This window comes from Corvus hawaiiensis, chromosome 10, assembly GCF_020740725.1.
Source record: "Corvus hawaiiensis isolate bCorHaw1 chromosome 10, bCorHaw1.pri.cur, whole genome shotgun sequence".
In the NCBI taxonomy this organism is placed as follows: domain Eukaryota; kingdom Metazoa; phylum Chordata; class Aves; order Passeriformes; family Corvidae; genus Corvus; species Corvus hawaiiensis.
The window spans coordinates 28,174,883-28,194,737 of record NC_063222.1 but is presented as its reverse complement, the minus strand read 5'-3'; the positions used below and the strand labels follow the sequence as shown (position 1 = coordinate 28,194,737).

The window sequence follows — 19,855 nt, the reverse complement described above, 5'->3', positions numbered from 1 at the left end:
AAAGTAGGATAAATACCCAAAATATCCTGTCTTCCTTTCCAGAAATGTTCTCCCCTGAACAATGTAAGCGGTTTTATAATACTTGTGTTAATCCAGGTATTATTGTACTTACATTTCAACTTCTTAATTATTCATAAACCAAAATCTAAACCTAAACCAATAATGTTAAAAAAAAAATAGAAGAAACCCTTCTTTCAGTGGAAAAATTTATCAAAGATGTTCTCATACAGACCTTAATCTTGTTATTTGAGTGCTGCATTTTCAGGGTTTTCTTGTCAACCCCCTTTTTTTTGTGTGTGTGTATTAAAAGGAAGGTCCTGCTGTGTGTGAGGCACTGGCCGAGGGACTGTCGCCATCTCCTGCTTGTGCAGCTGCGCTGCATGCCGGGCTGGCTGTGAGCGCAGACTGCTCGGGCCGCCTGACAGCTCCTGCCAACCTGCCTTTATTAGGTTGGTTATTTTTCCTCTGAGCAGCTTTTGCTCTAAACAAATCTGATTTAGTCCCCAGTGACTCCAGGACAAAAGGGTCCATGTGAACATTGCTGGGTTGGGAGGATTCAGCACAAACACTGCATGAGATGGTGCTGCCGGTGCCAAAGTGCCGTGAGGGAACACGGAGACGCTTGGGCTAGTGGCACAGTGCCATGTGGCACCAGAGCCCTGCGCTGCCCCGGGCACACCGAGGGTCCCCACGGAGCCTGTGCCACCTCCTCCCCTTCCCTGCACCTGCTGGCGTCCACTGGACCCTGGGGAAGCTGATTCCTCACAATGCATCCCACTCCGAGGCCCGAGGGTCCATCCTGTCTGGAGCCTCCTGAGCTCAGGGTTGTTTTCTGAGCTGAGGCAGCCTTAAGTTGGTTTTTAAACCAACCAACCTACCAAAACAGCCCCCAAGCCCCACAGAGTGAGCCTGATCCCTGCGGGGATGGAATTTGGGATGGATGTTGGTGAGCTGACACAGAAAAGCTGAACATGTCTGCACATCCCTCAATGAGCTTCTATGGTCAGATACTTAAAGAGACATTTTATTTACATGATATACAAGCACTCTCACAAGTCAGCAGAGTCTCTGTGGGTGCCTTCAGACATCGGTGTACTCGTGGTAGATGCGCACCTCTGATCTCCTGACGCTCTGGAGGGACCTGATGCTCTCGCTTCTGGTTCTCATGTTGGATTTCCTGAACAGCCTTCGTGAGAATGATCGACACATGAAAAAATAAATGATTGGATCCAGACAGACATTGCATGCGGACAGGAACAGTGTCATTTCCTTACAATAATACAAGATTTTATGTGCAGAGTCATCTAAAATTTTGTCCAGATGACTAAAAGTAAAGGGTATTCGGCACAAATGGTAGGGCAAAAAGCAGGTGAAAAACACAGCCACAACAACCCTTATACTCTGGTTGTGCTTCCTCTTTCGGCTGGATGAGCTAATGAACTGTTTGCTTGATTTATAGATGTACCTGGATATGGCAATGTAACACCCTATTAAGACTATCAGCACCACTACAAACATGCAGGTGTTGATGTAGATGACAGCCGAGTGCCACTTGACTCCCAGGGGAGACTTCAGCTTTAGGCAGTCGTTGATGTTTCTCTTGGTGGGGTAACCGTTGGTGAGGATCAGGTTTGGCAGCGCCAGGAACGCCATCACCACCCACACGCAGGCTGACAGGATCTTGGTGAAGGTGATGCTGTACATTCTGGAGTCTCCAAAGGGCTTCACCACCTTCAGGTAGCGGTCAATGCTGATGAGCCCGAGGAACACGATGGTCGTGTACATGTTGGCGTAGAACAGGACCGTGGTGTAGCGGCACAGGAAGGAGTTGAAGTGCCACGGTCCCAGCTGCGAGTCCTGGATGATCTTGAACGGGAACGTCAGTGTCATGAGCAGGTCTGCAACCACAATGTTCTTGAGGTAAAATATAAAACTGGTTTTGTTTCTGATGTGGAAGAAGATCCACACTGCTAGGCCGTTCAGCAGGAGGCTGGCCAGGAAGATGACGAGGTAAAGCACGGGCAGGACGATGGTGGTGAACTCATCATGTGTAGAGTTCCCGAGGGAGCTGGCGTTGGGTGAGGTGCTGTTGTCTGGGCTGAGGCGATTCTCTGTGGGAATGAGGGAAAGCAAAAGGTTGAAGTTTGTTACTGGTGTTTTACAAACGGGCCAGTTTAGAACTGTCCTCTCCCTGGGCAGTCTGGAGGCTGTTTGGGTGAACCATAAATCAGAACAGCAGGTTGCCAGCTCTTGGCTTTCTTGACAGAATGCGACTTGTGAGCTGAGATGTTTGTCATGAGACAGGGCTCTGGAGAGGCTCCTCAGGCCTATCAAAATGCTCGTTTAAACTTAGTTTACTTAAATGTATTTGAAAATCACAGTCTCTGGGGGATTTTAAGATTTCATACGTAAATGTTTGTGAAAAACTTATAAACTCTGTCACAAAATGACAGTACATTTTGTTTCAAGTTGTTTATGCTCTGGCCCTGCCTGGTGAGGCAAACCAGGCTGGCTGGCTGTGGGGTAGCGCTGGGCAGTGCTCAGGCAGCCTGTGCTGGAATGACTTATTTCTTTCAAATGTTGGTAGGAACTGACAGTAATAAAGTAAACACTTATCAATCACTTATATTTCCATTATTATTTTACCTGGCAGTTTTCCATAGGACAAATTGTACCCCATCCTTTGTGTTGCTGTAGGTTTTCTGCTGAAATACTCTTCAGGAGTCCCACTGGCAGCCGTGGATCTGGGATGCAGCAGGGCCTGTGCCAGGATGATGTTCTGGGGAAAAAAAATCCAAATTAAAACCAAGGAAAATAGGAGAGCCCACCTTCTTGTCCCCTGCATGGAGAGGAGCTTTGTGAAAGGAGCTTCCTCTGGAATTCCCAGTGAAGGGCTGGCTAAGGTGTGCTAAGGGCTGATCTCTGGGTACTGCACGGTGGTTCTGTGGTCAGGTCTTCATTGCCCTCTTCTTGCTCATTTCAGTGATGGATCACCAAGAGTGGATTTTTTTTTAAAATCATTACTCACTTCTTGAAGTAAAAAAGTTTCATCTGTAATTATGAGATATGTGTGTATGACTTCATAGTGTATTCCCCAAACTGGGGTGGAAATTGTGGAAGTGGCAAGTTCCTGTTCCTTTTTCATAGAAACTGGCACACAAGGAATACTGAAATCTGCAGAAACTCATTTATGCCATGATGGCATCACAATGTTTGCCATTGTTCAAAGGGATTTTGCCAATACCAGTTTGTAAGGCTGTGCTCCAAATTGTTCTTTCCTCTATCAGTATGCAAATGCAGTAACTTTTCTGTGGTTCAATTTTTGCTTACAAGTTTTGATAGGAAAACTGGCAAAATTGTTCAGATCTCACCAATCCCACTAGACGTGACTGCTCTCATGGGAATGAAGAGAGGATGGAATTCCTGCAGCCCTTTTGCAGATCAGAACCTGTTTTAGGTGCCATGCCCATGTAGGAGCCACGTTGCGTGGCACTAGATGGCACCAAAGCAAGTAATGGTGTGTGAAAGAATCGGTAAAAACTTTAATTTGGATATTTTAACCTTTTTATCCGTCTGGCTTCTTGGCTGGCACTATTTCCTCTGACAGTGACAAGACTGTCAAGGGTGTTGTAGGTATTTTGTTTTCTGTGGGTCTGGGCAGCAGTAATCCATCATGTTTTGCTGTTGCTGAGGGTTTGCAGCTCTCTTTTCCGCCCAGGAGGCACGGAGATCAAAAGAATACGTGGTTTTATGAAAAGATGCATATCTGACTCCTTATGTAAATAAGATGCTTATTTCCCTGCTTTTCAGAGTTTCTTTTAAGTCTGCATAATGCCCGGTCCCTGGAAAACTCCTTGTTCTCAGGCTCTACTGAATCCTGAGTCCAGAGAAGTCAGTGAGGTATTGGCTGTGTTGCCTGGGATTCGAGGCAGAGCAAGAGGTGGCTCCTGTGTCCCCCTGCTGTAACCCTGGGAAATGCTGCAGGATTCCCTGGGGCTGGGGACGGATCTGTGTGGAATGGACTGCACGTGTACTGGTGTTGCTCTGGTCCCAAAGGGATTTGCTCTAAGTCCTGTCAAAAAAGGCTCCTTTCTTTTTCCTCCTCTGCATCCATTCTCGTAGGTGGATGCTGTCACAAGAGACTGTAAAAATCCAGCACCGGGTAGTGTCAGTGCCTGTGATTCCTGCACAGACAGCCCCGACACTCTGCAGAGGTTCTGTGCCTTGTTTGACGTCAGGTGGCTGTTTTCTGGTGCTGGTGGGGAAGCTCCCTGTGACAGGGATCTCTGGCCAGAGGGAGTTGCCATCCTCCGGCCGCTCCCCGGCACTGGTCACGTTCCCATCTGCATTTGCTACCGGCAGGGATGGGCCATCCCCAACAAACCCTCTTCAGTACAGATCAAAATCCAGTTTCCTTCCTTCTTGTGAGCAGTGTCTTGTTTCCTGGGTACTGTTACGTGAATCCACTGGCTGTCAGCCTGAATCCTGGGATTTAGCCCGTGGCTTTACAGTGCAAAGTGCTGCGGAGGTCGGACTGCAGTCACAGGGGCCAGACGCGGCTCCACCGCTGTAGCAGGAGGCTCTGCCCGGACAGGAGTGTTCTCTCCGCCCCAGGGAGCGCCTGCAGTCCCTAGTCAGTCTGTGCTGGGCTGTCTGTGCCCCGTGGGGGTTGCCGGGCTCCCCGCTGCTCCCGTGCTTGCCCTGCGCTCTTGCTCAGGTGCCTTTCCCGGTCCCCGGTGCCTGCAGAGCCCGTGCTGGCGGAGCATCCCTTCTCCCTTCTCCCTTCTCCCTTCTCCCTTCTCCCTTCTCCCTTCTCCCTTCTCCCTTCTCCCTTTGGCGCGGCTCGGGAGCGCTGCGTGGGTGGCAGGAGCTGCACGGTCCCGGCTCTGAGCCTGGAAAGCCGTTCTTGCGGTGAATCCCACACAGCCCCGCTGAATTCTGCCCGGGGCAGCGGCCGTGGTGGAGCCCTGCCACATGTGTCCCCTGGTCAGGGAAGGTGTGACCACGCTCGGATTGCCCAGGGACATCCAGGCCACTGCGAAGCCACTGTGGGACCTGTGTGCAGTTGTACAGGCCAATCAGGACTGAGTCTTTGCGTGGATATCTCCGTGTCTTCTTATTCCTGATGGTTTTAATGTTAAAATATGTTCCAAAATTATCTCAACAAACTGTGGGTTGGAAGAACAAAGCAGCAAATTCTTCACCAGTGTAACCTGTGCCAGCTGGGCTTCGTGAGCAGGGCCCTGTGCCCTGCCAGCACACCTGAGCTCAGCAGAGGCTCTGGTGTCTGCAGGGTGGAGGAGAGAGGCAACACTTGTGACTGCTTGTCCTTACACACCAAAGGCTCTCCCTGGTGTTGCTGTAGCTCAAAGCTCTAAAGACTTCACCAGGCAGGTCTGTGCAGAGCTGCAGAAAAGTGCTGGTGTGATGGTCCTGCTGCACAGAGCTGGGTGTGTGATAGAGGGTGGGATGCACAGCGATGGTCTGCTCAGACTCAGTGGGCCAAAGGTGTTTCCATAGTTTCCTGCCAAAGTCTGTCAGGCTGAGGGGTGCTGTGGTGGGCAGAGCACTCGGAGCAGTGTGGCTTTGTTGTTTACATGCTGGGGTACGTGAGCAAGGCCTGCCTGTAGAGTTGGGGTATCTGTGCTCCAGTAGCTTCGTTCTTGCCGACAAAGACTGTTATATTGCAGACTCCAGGAGTAGGAACAAACATGCTCTATGGAGAATTCACTCTTTTTCATGTGTTCTGTTGCAGTAGGCAATGAAGACTGTCTTCTCTTTAAAGAGTGTTTTAGGATATTTTGTAAATGCTCACTGTGTACTCTAATTGTGGATTTTTTACTTGTTTGAATATAGTATTTTTGTGCTCAGCAGGGCTGCCTTTCCTCTCCCTGTCCAGTTCTCTGGACACTTTCCTCACCAATTTCATCCTAAGCAACTATACAAATATATTCTGCTTGGATGGCTTTGGAGATGCACTAGAAGCTGCTCCTTTATCCAGGCAGCTTTGTGAACCAGAATACATTTTACTTCTTGTAGCTTCTGCACTTTGTTGGTGGTTGATGAGATAATCTCTTGCTGCTCATGTGGACAGACTGGTTTATGTCCATGACTGATGTAACCTCAGAGAAGAAACGAAGTAACAGGCTGCATGGCAACCTTTTGTGTCAGGTGGGTAGGGAATGACTGCAGAGTTTTTCTAGTGACTAAGGCTTTAAGTTGCCTTCCTGTTTAAAGAAATGGTATGTCCTCAAATCTAATCTTTTTTCAATTTATTTAAAACTTTTTAGAATTGGAAAACTCTCTTTGTGACCTAGACCAGCTGTTCTAGGTCATGGGGCTGCAGAGTCTTAAGTAATGGTTTTTATTTGAGCACATAACTTGTTAGTATGTGCCTTCTTGCCAGTCCCTCTGCATTCATCACCGTAAGCTTGGGTAAATGATGGGGTTAATGCAGCAATAGACATGTGAGGCAGATATTAAAGCTGCTGCTGGCTGGCTGCAATGCTGTTCTTTTCTGTTGCCCTTCAGAACCAAATCACGGAGATGACTGTAAAGATTTAGGGGGAAGAAGCATTGGTGCAGGGTAAGAGCACGTGTGCACACAGCTGCTGCAGGCAGGCATGGAGCCTGTGTCACTGCTCTCTGTGTCAGCCCCACACTGTCCTGTGTCCCCTGAGCCTGCTCCCGGCCCGTGCTCCCTGAGCAAGCCTCCATGTTCTGGTTTTCCCTGCCTGCATCTCTTTATCCTTCTTAGTGCTTTCTCTTGTTCACTACAAGCCCAGTCCCAGCAGCTAGGGCACTGCCACCTTTCCCTTCCTTGGAGGCCTCTGTCAAAAATGGTCCATCTCCCTTTTGGTGAAGGTATATGTTAATGTGCTGGTAATGCACAGTGGAATAACCTGAAATTCCTGTTTGAATTGCTGCCTACTTCAGTGAGTTGCCCTGCTTGCTCTCTTGTGCTTTGCACACTGTAATGGTTTTGGTGTTTTTGTAGCCAGTACGTCCTGGTCCTGGTCCTGGCCCTGACTGGGGTGGGGTGGGAGCTCCTGGGGTCCCCCCGTGCTCTGAGCAGTGCTGGAGCCCCCGAGCACCTCCTACTGCTGCTGAGCACGGGGGGTGCCCAGCACCCACCCCACTGTCACTTCCCTCAGCTGGGAGAGGGCGAGAGCAGCCCTGGGGTCCCTGTGCCCCCTGTGCCCTCTGTCCTGGGAGTGGAGCCAGCATGGGCTGGTTCCCTGGGCCAGGAACGCTGCCCTGCTCAACCAGCCACACTGCAGAGAGGCTGAAAGGAAGGACTGGGGTGTAACTGTCCCCAGCTGTGGCTTACGGTGCCTGTCTTCTTCGTCCTAGCCAGAAATAGGAACCTGCCTCTGCTCAGAAAGCTGCTTGTCTGCTCCAGCTTCTGGCACAAGACCTCCTTCTGTGTTTTCAGGTTCCTCCTTGAACTTCCCCTCATTTCCAGCCTAGCTTTCCTCTCACATGTCTCAGAGCAGTGCAGCATCCTGCCCTGGGAAGCTGCTGTGCAAACTGGCTTCCCTCTGCCTTCGGCTGCTGTCTCCAGGATCCTATCCTGTCCCTGCCCTGTCCTATCCATTCAGGAGAGACAGGAAGGGCAGTGGTCAGGGCTCACACCTGCCCGGGCCCTCAGCTGACACCCATGTTGGGATGCACACAGGAGCAGCCCTCCCTTGGCTCTGTGCTGGGACATGCTGCTGGCAGGGACCTGTGTCTCCACCCTTGCTCTGCCCAGGAGAAAAGGCACCTGTACCCTGCAGAGCCCCCACATACAGGCACTGACTGATGGTGTGGCTCAGTCTTCCTCTGTCCTCCGCCTGTGGCAGCTGGAAGTGGCACGTGTGGCTCCAGTGCCTGGGCTGGATGTGCCTGGCGTCAGGGCAACCACCTAAATGTGCTGAGTCTTCACCTGTGCTGCAGCTGAAATCTCACAGCCTGTTTGCACCTGTAACTCGTTGGGAGTAGCAAGATGCTGGAGTAAGCATTTGATAATACCATCTAGTATGCAAAATTCTCATTTTGGGGGAATATGCCCTTAAGATAACATGATTTCCTCACTTTGAAAAGAAATAGTAAAAGTACTTGGACAAATCTAACTTTCTCAAAGCCACTTTTGGAATATTTCGTCCAAATGTAGCCATTAATTTTTTTCTCATTTCAAGTGAATTATTATGAACCCTAATGGTCCTCTGTGTGAGACAGTTCTGACATGAGATGTTGCCCAAGCTATCAAGTTCTTTTTTTTCTGTCTTTTGAATTGTTCCTTGCTAAAAGTTCATGGATTATATTACCTGCTTGGAATTGGATTTTCTCTGCAGAGTTTGCAAGGTCTAGTAACTGTTGTTAATTGTTACAGTAAGACTGTTTTTTAAGCTTATTTGCAGAACCTAAAGCTGCATGAATTCCCTTTCCTGTTGCATAGGCACTGTAGTTCCCAGGTGACGCTGGAGGAGTGCTTCCCAGTTCTTTGCTGCATTAATGACCAGCATATGCACTGTCCGTGGCCCAAAGGCAGGGGGTACCTTCAGTGGTCGTTGTGGCTCTGGTCAGGTGTGCTGGGCTGTGGTGCTGTGTGCAGGAGGGGCTCAGAGGGGGCCAGCACCTCACTGCCACCTCTAAAGAGGTGGGGAAGGAGTGTTGTGGCATGGTACAGCTCCACAGCTCCTGTGGACTGCAGTGGTTTTTGCATGAGAAGTTGAGACATCTGCCAGCAGAACTGGTATCAGCTGGGCAGGAGGTGAGCAGCTGCTCTTGGTGCAGGAGAAGCTGGGCTGCAATTGCTGGCTGCTTTTTTTTGAGGAAAAAAAAAAGAAAGCTCAACACAGTGCTTGGGCAGAGCTGGGATAATGAATGTTTTCTCAGTAAGGCAGCCTCTAATTAGGAAGGAGTAAAGGAACTCTGGAATGTTTCCTTTGCTTCTTTCTAGAAGATGCTGCTGCTGGTTGGTTGTGGTCGCACAAAGCTGCTGGCAGTGGTAGCTGTGCTGCAGCCCTGTGGAGAGGCTTTCCTTGGGCCCCCACCAAGAATACACCACGTGAGGTGCAGCCCCCGTGCACAGCCTCGGTGGGGCCCTGTGGTGAGGGTCCCACAGCTCCTGCGCCGCGAGCGGGCGGGTCCTTGGCGCTGCCCAGAGCGCGGTGCCACGCTGGCCGAGCCACGTGCCTGGGCCATGCCACGGGTGACACGGCTGCCACGGGGGGAGCGTGGCTGCCACGCTCTGCACCCACCAGCAAAGGCCATGGCTGGGGTGGCCAGGCTTGAGTTGGAGGTTTTTACTGAAAATACCAGCTTTTAGGCTTGATTACTTGTACTGTGCTGTGAAAAACATTAAGTAAAAATTTCAAAACGACACTTTAAAAAGAATCAAGATGTCTGGGGCACAAACACAAAAATGCAGGTGTGTGACTGGCAGCACTGCACCTTCATCTGTTGGACCTGTGTCTGCTGTGCCTCTATCACATCCCTTGGGGCCACTGTGAGAAAATATGTTGGGAAGTCAAAATAATTATTAGTACGTGCATGTCGCCAGTGCCATTTAAATCCTCCAGTAATTCCAGTCTACCTTTCAGGCATTTTTCTTTGTGCTGAAGCAATTTCTATTGTTTTTTTTGAATGCAATCCTAATACACATCACAGAAGCACCAGGAAATCCTCATGTGCCTGTGTCAGCTGGTTTCTCTGTGGTCCGGGACATCCTGCTGCCGGACAGCGCTCTGCATGCTACTCTCAGCAGCACCACTGCTTGAAAGAGGAAGGAGAAGGACCTGGGGATTTTAGAGTGCGACTGGGAGAAGTCCAGCCTGGTGCAACGCCTTTCCTTCATGCACAGCCCAGAGGGTTCCCTGCCCCCTCTCGGAATGGATGGGCTGCTGGCCCTGGGCAGGGCGTCAGGCGCCAGCTGCGAGAGCTGCTGCTCCTCCTGCCACCCAGCTCTGGGCTCCTTTTACAGGGGTGGCACCAGCTGCCACAGTTAGGGTGATAGAAGCTGATAGAAGTCCAGTTTATGCTGCTCAGCATCAGCTGTCCCTTTGGCATGTCACTGACATTTTCTTGAGGAAGAACCAGAAGCAGTGGTTGCTGCAGTACCTCGCGTGAGGTTCATTGTTGGTCAGATGTGGAAAGCCAACTTCTGATAATCGACAGTGCAATGTTTTAATTTATTTAAGATGTTGGAAAGGGTTAAGACTGCTGAAATGTAGGAATGAATCTTGCCTCCTTCCTCTGGAGTTTTCTTGGCAGCCCTGGGCTTGGTGTCTGCTGCAGCCTGGGTTCCTGGGGAGCCGACAGCTGTGCAGTGGCTCTGGAGCTCGTGGTGTGTGTCAGGTGCATTTTCACTCAGTTCCAAACCATTATAAATCCTGCACAGTTTGAGTTTAACGCTCTAGTCGTACCACAGGGGGTTTGCCTGGCTGCTTCTGGTGCTCACTGGATCAAAGAGCTCTGCCACACTCCCGGGATCCCTGGGGCCAGGCGACTCCCCAGTGTCCCGGGGCTCTGGGGCCCCAGCCCCTGGCGCGGGTGCGTGCCGGCACATGACGGGCTGTGGGGTGCAGGTGCTGGGTGAGCTGGTCTCCCCGCTCCCTCCCTGCCCCGCAGGGGCTCCGTCAGCCTGGGAGGGAGCCGAGGGTGAGACACTGGGCTGAGCTGGGACAGGCAGCCCTTTGCAGGTGGGGAGGGAGGAAGGCTCACGGCTGATGCTGTTGAAAATTTGCTGGTTTTCTCTCCCACCCCCCTAATGCAAACACACAGTTTCTGTGTGTGAGGTCCCCACACACCCTCCAGCCTCTCTCCCCCCTCCTGCAAGAACTGCCCCTCCTGCAGTTCCTCTGTGAGGGGGGATGTCCCATGGAGCGGGGTGGCAGGAGAGGCTCTGTCTGGTGCCCCAGGGCTGCAGACCCACCCGCAGAAGGGAGAGGAGGGAAGCTTCTCCTAAAAAAAGTACTGGTGGGTTCTGTGCTCAGGACCGGTGGCTGGGAGTGAATCAGCAACATCAGCCAAAGGTTGCCTGAGTTTCCTGGTTTCCTTTTCTAAAGAGGGCTGCAGAATTCTTTAAAAAGATGGAAAGAAGTGTGAAATACTCCCAATTTCCAGATGGAGCGCACAGAAGGAAAGTGGCTGCAGGCCCTACAGCACGCAAACAAGTAATTTTTTAACAAACCCTTGAATCATGCTGCTGCTCCCAGTGCTCTGTAACCAAGAACAACCTTTTCAATATGAAATCTCTTTAAAAGACAGAGGCTTTTGCAAGCAGCTCAGATATTTCCCAGGCCGTGAGACTCATCAGATCTAGTCTGCTCATTCAGAGCTATGTGGTTTTTCCAGTGAACCTGACAAGTTTTAACATGACTTGAATGGAAGTACGAAGGAAGAGAACATTTATTCTGTTAATACAGTGAAGAGAGCTCAAGTTTGCTTTCCTATGCTGAAAGAGGTGAAAGGGAATATAGTACAAACCCTTTTAAAGCAAAATCAGATCTTGTAGTTACTGAATCTTACTTTCTATGAGTTTAGCTCTGTCAGGAAGTGAGTTATGGAAACAATGGACCCACCTGCACTTCGAGTTGTATCTTAGAAGGAAAGATTAGTAGAAACCAGGTTTTTTTTGCCACCATGAATACTATGTATGAATGAATAAAAGGTTGGTAAAGGCATGCTATTTTGAGAACTTGACACTTTTAATTGATCTGACATTCAGTTTATGGTTCCAAGTCTGGTTTTCAGCAGCTATATCTTAATTCCTGTCTTTTCACTCAAGGGTGAGAAAGTGCTAGCAGATTCACTGAACAGCTTATCAAACGCTTTTCCGATGGTCAGAGCTCACTTACCTGTCACCATCGTCGCCTTCCGCTTGTCTCGGAGCTGCATCCCAAAAGTGCCTCAGACTCCTCCAAAACGCATCTTGAAACTACAGTAGGCAGGAGAGTATTTCCTGGGAGAGGGTAGCTGAACAAACCATGTCTGGCAGTAAGATTTTTGGGCTTCTGATGGCTTTTTTTTGTGATACCTGATCAGAGAGTCAAAATTCCCCTGGCCAGGAGCAACTGGAGCAACTGGCTTTCTCATTCCTGGGAATGACTCACATGCCAGGGTAGGAGAGCGCGCTCCCGCTCACTTCCTGGCTCCGGAGCAGCTGGGGCGCCCAGGACGCAGACGGTGATTCACCTGGGAGGTGGGTTCGTGCGGGGAAGGCAGCGCTGCTGCCCTGCCTCTGCCTCCCGTGGCATACCGGGAGGGTGATGTGGATTTCATGTGCTCCTGAAGAATCTCGTGCTGGATAGATGAGAATATCTACTAATCAGATCATCTTGTCAATTATTAATTTGATTATATTTAGATTATCTTTAGTGTTGTGCTTTGAACAGATCCTCCCTTCTAAATAATGTGGAGAATGAAAGTAGAACGCTAGTCTGTCCCTCAGTATTGCAGCTAAAATGACCCGAGTGTCTGTTCCTGCCATGGTGCTCCTTAGGACCGACTGAGCCCACTGCCTCTCACAGCCCTGCCCTCAGTGGTCCTGGCTGTACATATGTTTACATATGTCAGACTATTTAGTGCCTTTAGAGCACTGAAATAATCATGGGGCAAAACTGGGACATATTATATTGGGACTGTTCTATTGGGACAAAGTTCTGCTTCATGTCACTGGAGGATGAAGTGGGTCATATCCCATTTCTGCTGCCTTCTTTAAAAAAAGGAAATCTCCATCTCCCTCATTAAAAATTCAGGGAAAAAAGAAAAATAATCTCAGTGCTCTGAGAGCAGTGGCTGCCAAGGCCTTTTTCTGTCTGTTCTGCTTGGACTGTTCTGTACACGTTTGGGTTTTTTGTCTCAAGTATCTGAGGGGCTGAGCCCTAGTCCCCCTCTGCTGAGACTGGACACCCCTCTGCACAGGAGCCCTGTCAGCTGCACGGAGCCTGTGAGGGGCCAAGCCAGAGCAGGACCCACTTGCTGCCCCCGCAGTGCTGAGCAGCTTCCTCTGGCCTCTGTCCAGGGAACCCTGTGCTAAATCCCACATTTCTCCTTGTGGGCAGACTGTAAAATTTCCTCTTGCCTCAGGACCTCTCCCTTGAATCAGGCGCAGTCCCTGATCACAGGAGACTGCTGGCACAGCTCGCCTTTGAAGAGCAGCTTTTGCAAGGCAAAGCAAACCCATGCAGATGGAGCTGTAGGAACACAGCTTCACTCTGTTGTATTTTCAGCTTTATTGTCACAGGCTGCCAAACTCATCCCAGGAGCTGGATATCCTGACAGTAGACCCAGACCAACAGATGGTCTCTGTTGCAGGCACATGGCACCCCCTGAGGATGGAGAAGCCTTTCCCTGCAGATAGGGAGAGGAGACCTGATGAAGCCCATGCCTTGCTCACACCTTGCACATGGCTGTGCAGGGCGGTGTGTGCCAGCCTCCATTTCACCTCCTTTCAGCTGTCCCTCATGCTCCAGGGTTTGGCAGCTGCCTGTTGGAGATAGGGGAACAAAAGTCAGAGGGTGTGTAGGGGGTTCATACCCTCCTGGAACAATCCCCTCCACGCTCGACTTTGCCCTGCATGAGGTGCATGCTCCAGAGCCAGGTGCTCCAGACCCAGTGCTGTGTCCTGGCTGCAGAGCAGAGTTCCTGCATCCCTGTCAGGGGAACAGCTGGCCTCCCGGGAATGCTCCTGTGGTCTCAGGCCTGTGGTCCAGACACGGCACAGCAGCACGTGATGCCTACATTTGTGCTGCTGTTTTTCAATGCTGCCGGTGCTGGTGGTTTCTCAGGCTGGGGTCTGAGGACCAGTGCAGCAGCGTGTGCTGTGGGGAAAGAGAAGAAATTGAAAGTGGAAACTGAAATGTTTGAAAAATGTAATTTAATTGCTTACAGAGACCCAAGTGTTTAGGATTTGGCACTCTGGGAGTAGAGTGCACACACCAAAACCAGTGTGTTAGTAATGGTCAAATAATAAATAAAAGCTGGACCAGAATGGGGTTTTAGTTTGTTTATTTTTTGAATATGGTGCAAAGGCACATCAACTTTTTAAAAAAATCTCTGTATTTTGGTGTACCAGTAAAACACGATGGGTTAGAACCCAGTGCCCTGGCATCCCCGAGCAGGCTCCAACGCAGACGTGTTGTTGGCTGCTCCCAGGCTGGAGCAGGTCAGGACGAGCTGACACATGAAACACTGAAATGTGGGGAGCTTGTCGTAAAAACAGCACGGAAGAAATGTGAAGGTCTGATGTAAAGAAAAGCTGAAGGTAACTTGTAACTTCACTATTGTTCACATTATTTAAAGGCTGGATATCCCTTTTTGTGTTTTGATGATTAGAGAGCAACTCTTGGATTTCATAAGAGCCTGAACAATGTTATTACAGCAATTACTGCCTTGCTTCATTCTAAAACGTCTTCACTGCCATATTTAGCAATGTGAACTGCAAGGTTATGTTAAAGCAGATTCATCACCTGGGTAATGCACAGGACTGGCTGTTTCTGTTTTTTAAGCAGAAAAGAGTCAGCAAGATCAGAGCTTGCAACACGGGGAGGATCCTCCAGCCCTACAGCTGCAGATGTGAAGGTGGTTTTGTCAGGAGAAGAGTCTTAGAAGAGCTGACATTTCCCCTTTCCTGATGTGGATTACTCCAGTCACTGTGTGATGCCTGTCACTAACAGGAAAGGAAGGAGGAAAGTATCTAATTAAGACCTGACTTTAAAAGCTCAGTTCTTTTTCCCTCTATCCTCAAGTTGCTCACAGTGTGCTGATAGGGAACCTGTAGTTCCAGGCCTTGGCTGGCTGATCCTGTCTGTAGGCTCAGGTCTGTCCTGGTGCCTTCAGTCCTGCCCTATGCCCTGCTGGCTCTGTGTGTGTGCCATCCTGTGGGTCATACCCTGGCTGCTTGACTTGTCTGCCCAGCTCTTGTTCACCATGCAAATAGTTGGTTTGCATTTCTAATTAATTGAAGCACTGCTGTGTCTTATGAGAGTTTTCTCAGTGCTCAGAACGGTGGGAGCCTGTATGGAGGGATGTGTGTAGCTGTGCCAAGGGTCAGGATGTCTCTGAAGAGCAGTTTGTCTCTGGGCACTAAGGAATTATGCAGTACCCCTGAGGAGAGGCAGTCCAAAGACTGGAGGATGCATGTGTTAGGTGAGGGTATAAAATACTTCCTTTTTCTGAAACACAAGTAAAATAAAAAATTCATGTACCCAAAGAAGTGATTTCCTATAAAACTCAACTGCTGAGTGCCCTGTAGTTCCATTTTCAGGAACCCAACAACCTGTAGAGATGTTTAGGACAAGTGTCAGTACTTCCTGTGTGGAACTGGCCTGTGGGAACCCGGGACAAGAGTCATTTCTGCTAACAGGCTGAAGGTCTCATGCCAGTTTTCAGTTTCTAGGTTGTCTGGAGTGAGGACAAGCCATGCAAGGGAGCATTTGTCTGCGGGAAGGGAGAGCCCTGCTGCTGCCTCATGGTGTGATGGGCTGGAGTGAGCACAGGTGAGGTGGGAATGGTGCACGTGTTTGCTGTCCTGTACGGCTGCTGTGTCAGGTAACAGCAAGGGTTTTGCTCAGGGCAGAACCAGCACATTCTCAGTGGGTTGGGAGGAAAATCAGGTTTGGAAAAATGGTGACTGCTGTGTTGAATATGCTGGTAAACTTTGCTGAGTTCCATAAATCTCTTGGCTGCACTAAAGGAAGCTGGGGAGCCCAGTGAAGGGGCTCCATGGCATGCTGTGGTCTCTCCCTGTACTCCGGGCTTCCTGCCAAGGGAGATGTGCTCTCCAAACATGGCTCTGTTTGGTCACATGCAAAACAAAATACTGCTTTGGTTATTTCTTTGACCCTTAAAAAGCAGAGACCTAAACTTTGAGGCATTTTAACTGTTACGATTTTTACTCCGTCTGGAGGCAGTGATCTAAAACTGTGTAGAGAAATGTGCAAAATCCCAAGTGTTAGAATTCAGGGACTTTTTTCCCCTAAGTGGATCAAGCAGGTGTTCTGTCCTTGCAGTCACCTTCACTTCTTTGCTACAGTTTGGTACCTTTGGCTCCCTTTTACCTACCTAAGAAGCAGCAGCTGAAAAACAGATGATTAAGACTCCTCAGAAACCTTTGGCACACCCTTTATTTAAGGACCAACTCATCCCATTTTGTGGTTACACCCACCCTAACACACAGGCTCTCAGCACTGAACTTCGTGTGCTGCCAGTGTGTGTGCACAGCGTTGGATGAGCCTCAATCACAAGCAGAAATCAGAAAATAAAAGGAATTTCTGTTCTTCAGCATTTTCTTAGTTTCTCACTGCCACACTGCTCTGTAAATCCAGAGCTGGATGCAGTCAGTGTGGGGAGTCCTTGGGACCTCTGTGTTAGCTGTGCTGGTGTGATTCAGAAGGAAGAGGGAGGACTGAGATGGATGGAGAGTTTTGTCCTGAATTCCTCCCTGACACATCCGAGGTTTGGGAGCACAGATTTCAGTGGGCACCTGCCTGGTGGAAGGTCACAGCTGGTTTACAGACCCTCTTCTCCCAGTGTTTAGCTCAGGCCTCTCTGTTAATTGTCACACTGTGTCAGCAGGTTGAGAGGAACATTTCCAGCCTCCTGTATGTTCCTCTAAGCAGTTACTGAAGTGGTGGCTATTTCAGCAGCTAAGAATTTATTATATTTGCTTTTCCTAAAGGAGCAAAGTTAATCCTTTTAACAGCGTATGTGTGTGGGGAGAGCCTTTAATGCAACAGCATTTAATCTGAGAGGTGGACAATGGCTGAGATAACACTGATTTATAGGGAAATTCAGAACTAATTGAAAGCTGATTGGGGATTAGTTCAGTTTCCAGTTAGGAAGGATGTTACAGCTGTGGAAGGTATGTAACATGCCTGGTGAAGAAGATGGAGTGGGTAGAAGTTGCTAAATGAGACATACATCTTCCTATGTGGCAGAGGCTGGGGAACCCCAGAGTCAGATGTAATTCATGCACAGCAATGTACAACAGCTTTGAAAAAATCAAGCTGTATGGAGCAACCTGCTGGATTGGATTAGGCTGCTGTAAACAATGAATTTCTAAAAACAGCACTCAAGTGGTGATCAAAGTGTCTGGCACGTGTGAGAGAGCGCAAAGCTGGCAGCAGAGCTGGAGGAGAAGGGATGGTTGGGATAAGGGACACTGCTGCCTTGAAATAGTAACATAAATTCCAGAATTTTGGATTAGAAAGTAGTTTCTCTCCAGGGACGGTCCCTGTGGGATAGCCAAGGGAGAGCTCTGTGAGTGCTCTGGTGAGCTGGGTGGAGAGGGATTCTCTGGATGGGGAGGCTCAGGCAGTGTTCCTTGCTCCCTTCTCTTTGCCTGTTGTTGGGACTGGGAAGGGTGAACATGCCACCGAGGGGACGTCCCTGGGTGTTCCTCTCTGGTGAATGGTGGGGTGGGGCTGAGCCCCACCTGGCTCTGGGGCCCCCTTTGTGGGGGACTCAGTCCTGGGTGCTCTGCTCGCCCGGACGAGGAGCATGTACTGGGGGCAACTGGGATATTGCCAACACTGTCCTCCACCAAAGTCCTGCTGGGAGCAGAGAGGAAGGATGGTGAAACAGTGTGGGTGGTAGGAAAGTAATTACATGTGTGAGAGAGGTGAGGAGGATGGGAAGGGACTGTGTCCATCCCTCTGTTCCTCCTCTTCCCTACTGTTGATGTGTAGCCAAGCTGACACTCAGGGTAGGAATTACTGACATACACAGTCAGCAGCTCTGGGGTTTAATCCCCAAGAAAGCTGAATTGCCCTTGGAAGCAGGTGGAGTCAGTGAGCTGCTCAGGTGTTAGCAAGTGAGTTGTTTTAGTTTAAAGCAGAGAGAATTAACCTGTGGATTGTCTTAGGCAGTTTGAGCGAGAGCCTTTTGCCCATTAAGGCTATGCAGTGAGTATACATAGAAAATCTATTTTGCTGCATTTATTGAGTATTTATATTACTTGGCAAATACCCTTTTGTGTTCTTCAGCAGAAGTAAACCAAACTATTTTTCAAGTTCTCTATGAACGTGCAGAGTAGAGCGTGCAGCTGCAGAATCAAGACTCAGTAGGAGACACTTGTGTGTCCAGTTCAGTTTTTGGGTTTGTCTGGACCATTCTCTGAAGAGTCTTTACCCTCCTGTACAACACCTTCTCCACAAAGGGCCTGCACAGGAACATGTAGATCAGGGGGTCCATGCAGATGTTGGTGGCTGCCAGCCACAGTGTGCTCTCTTTGGCCACGAAGAGCTGGTTCTGCAGGCGGCAGTCCATGTGGGCACTTGTTTGGCTCAGGGTGTAGGGGACCCTGCTGAAGTGGAAGGGGGCAAAGCATAAGAAGAACACAGTAAAAATGATGAATACTTTCCCCTTGATCCGTTTTTCGCTTTTGTTGCCTTTCTTCTGGGTTTTTATGTAAGACTCATACACCTTTTTGGCAATAATTATATAAAAGAGCAACATGAGGATGAGGACAGTCCAGAAGATGAACTGACAGATGTAGTTGACGGCTTCGTGCCATTTGAGTCCGAGGTAACTCTTCAAGGAGGCGCACTTCCTCACGGACTGGGGCGTCGCTATCTTGTTGGACAAGATCACATTGGGGAGAGAGAGAGCCAGGAAAAAGAGCCAGACCAGACTTGCGAAGATCTTTGCTGAGGTCAGATTTTGCACCCAGAACTTCCCAAAAGGTCTCACAATCTTGAGAAATCTGTCGAAAGCAATGAGCCCGAGCAGCACTATGCTAATGTACATGGTGTCGTAGAATATTACGGCTGAGAAGCGGCAGACAAAGGCTTTGAGCTGCCATGGTCCCAGGCCAGAGTCTGTCAGGATCTTCAGAGGAAGCATCAGGGTCATTATAAAATCAGAAACTAAGATATTTTTCAAGTAGACAATGAAAGTTGATGTGCTTGGAATGTGGAAGAAAGCCCAGCAAGCCAGGCTATTCAGTGTGAGTCCCAGGAGGAAGATGAGTGTGTACAGCACTGGGAAGAGCAGGTGGGTGATGGTGGTGTCGCGGGGGCACTGTGCAGAGGAGGGTGCTCCACTGGTGTTACCAACAATGCTCGTGTTTGCAGAATCTCCCATCGTTTGAAGTAGACTTGGGCGAAAAGGAGGGAGAGAACACAAAACATAACCTTCTGTATGTAGTATTACATGTTCTTGCAGTGACAGCAGGTTTGCATGAATGAACACAAAACCTGAGCATACGTTAAACAGACCAACCAATTTCTCTTCTGATTCATGGAAAATCTAAATCTTTGCAGAAATTTAGATTGCTTATAAGCTAACATCCACTGGAAAGTTAGAAAGGTTCATACTTATTCTGGAGGTCTAGGGTAATGTCATAGCAGGGTATAAGAGCAGATTGCCTGGAGCACCATTGGTCTTTCCATAGAAATGTATTTTAGCATTGAATAGAAATGTCAAGAGCCATGGCCCAAAAGCTAGCCACTTCTGGGTAAGTGACTTCTCGTAATTCTTTCCAAGCACCCGCTGTTTTCCTTTCTCAGCACAGCTTTAGGTAGCATTTCCAAGGTCAGATGCACACAGGTGGCCCTCAGCCCTGAGCACCCCGTCACACCCCCTGAACACTCCGACCGTGCAAGTACCTGGACAAACCTGCCGCAGCTGTTGCAGAGGCCTCTGTGGCTGTCCCCATCTCATCCGCTGTTCCTCTGCCAGCAGAAGCCTCGAGCAAAGTATTAAGAGTGGGGAAATGTGTAGAAAGATGAGACTTTTTCTGTTGGTGTGATGTGTGGTTTCCTTCCTCATTTTCACGTGTCGCCTGAGTTAGTAATATTTGCTATTGCTTTTGTCTCTTCCCCTTGCTCTGTATGAGAAAGCAGACCATCTTCTCCTAAACGAGAAA

General features: G+C 49.3%; 3 protein-coding genes across 3 annotated transcripts in view; 1 reads left to right on the top strand and 2 right to left on the bottom strand.

Moving 5' to 3' along the window:
• Nucleotides 1–19,855, top strand: part of MED12L (mediator complex subunit 12L) — a 102,201-nt gene that overhangs the window by 48,450 nt on the left and 33,896 nt on the right. The gene's annotated exons all lie outside the window — the stretch shown is intronic.
• GPR87 (G protein-coupled receptor 87) lies at nt 1,004–12,215 on the bottom strand. Its single transcript, XM_048313926.1, has 3 exons — nt 11,844–12,215; nt 2,647–2,779; nt 1,004–2,111 (listed from the first exon to the last, which is right to left on the bottom strand). The coding sequence occupies exons 2-3, from the start codon at nt 2,678–2,680 to the stop codon at nt 1,081–1,083; spliced, it is 1,065 nt and encodes a 354-aa protein (XP_048169883.1). The 5' UTR covers nt 2,681–2,779; nt 11,844–12,215; the 3' UTR covers nt 1,004–1,080.
• On the bottom strand, nt 17,926–19,694 carry P2RY13 (purinergic receptor P2Y13). The gene is made up of 2 exons (XM_048313923.1): nt 19,596–19,694; nt 17,926–19,084 (listed from the first exon to the last, which is right to left on the bottom strand). The coding sequence occupies exons 1-2, from the start codon at nt 19,643–19,645 to the stop codon at nt 18,040–18,042; spliced, it is 1,095 nt and encodes a 364-aa protein (XP_048169880.1). The 5' UTR covers nt 19,646–19,694; the 3' UTR covers nt 17,926–18,039.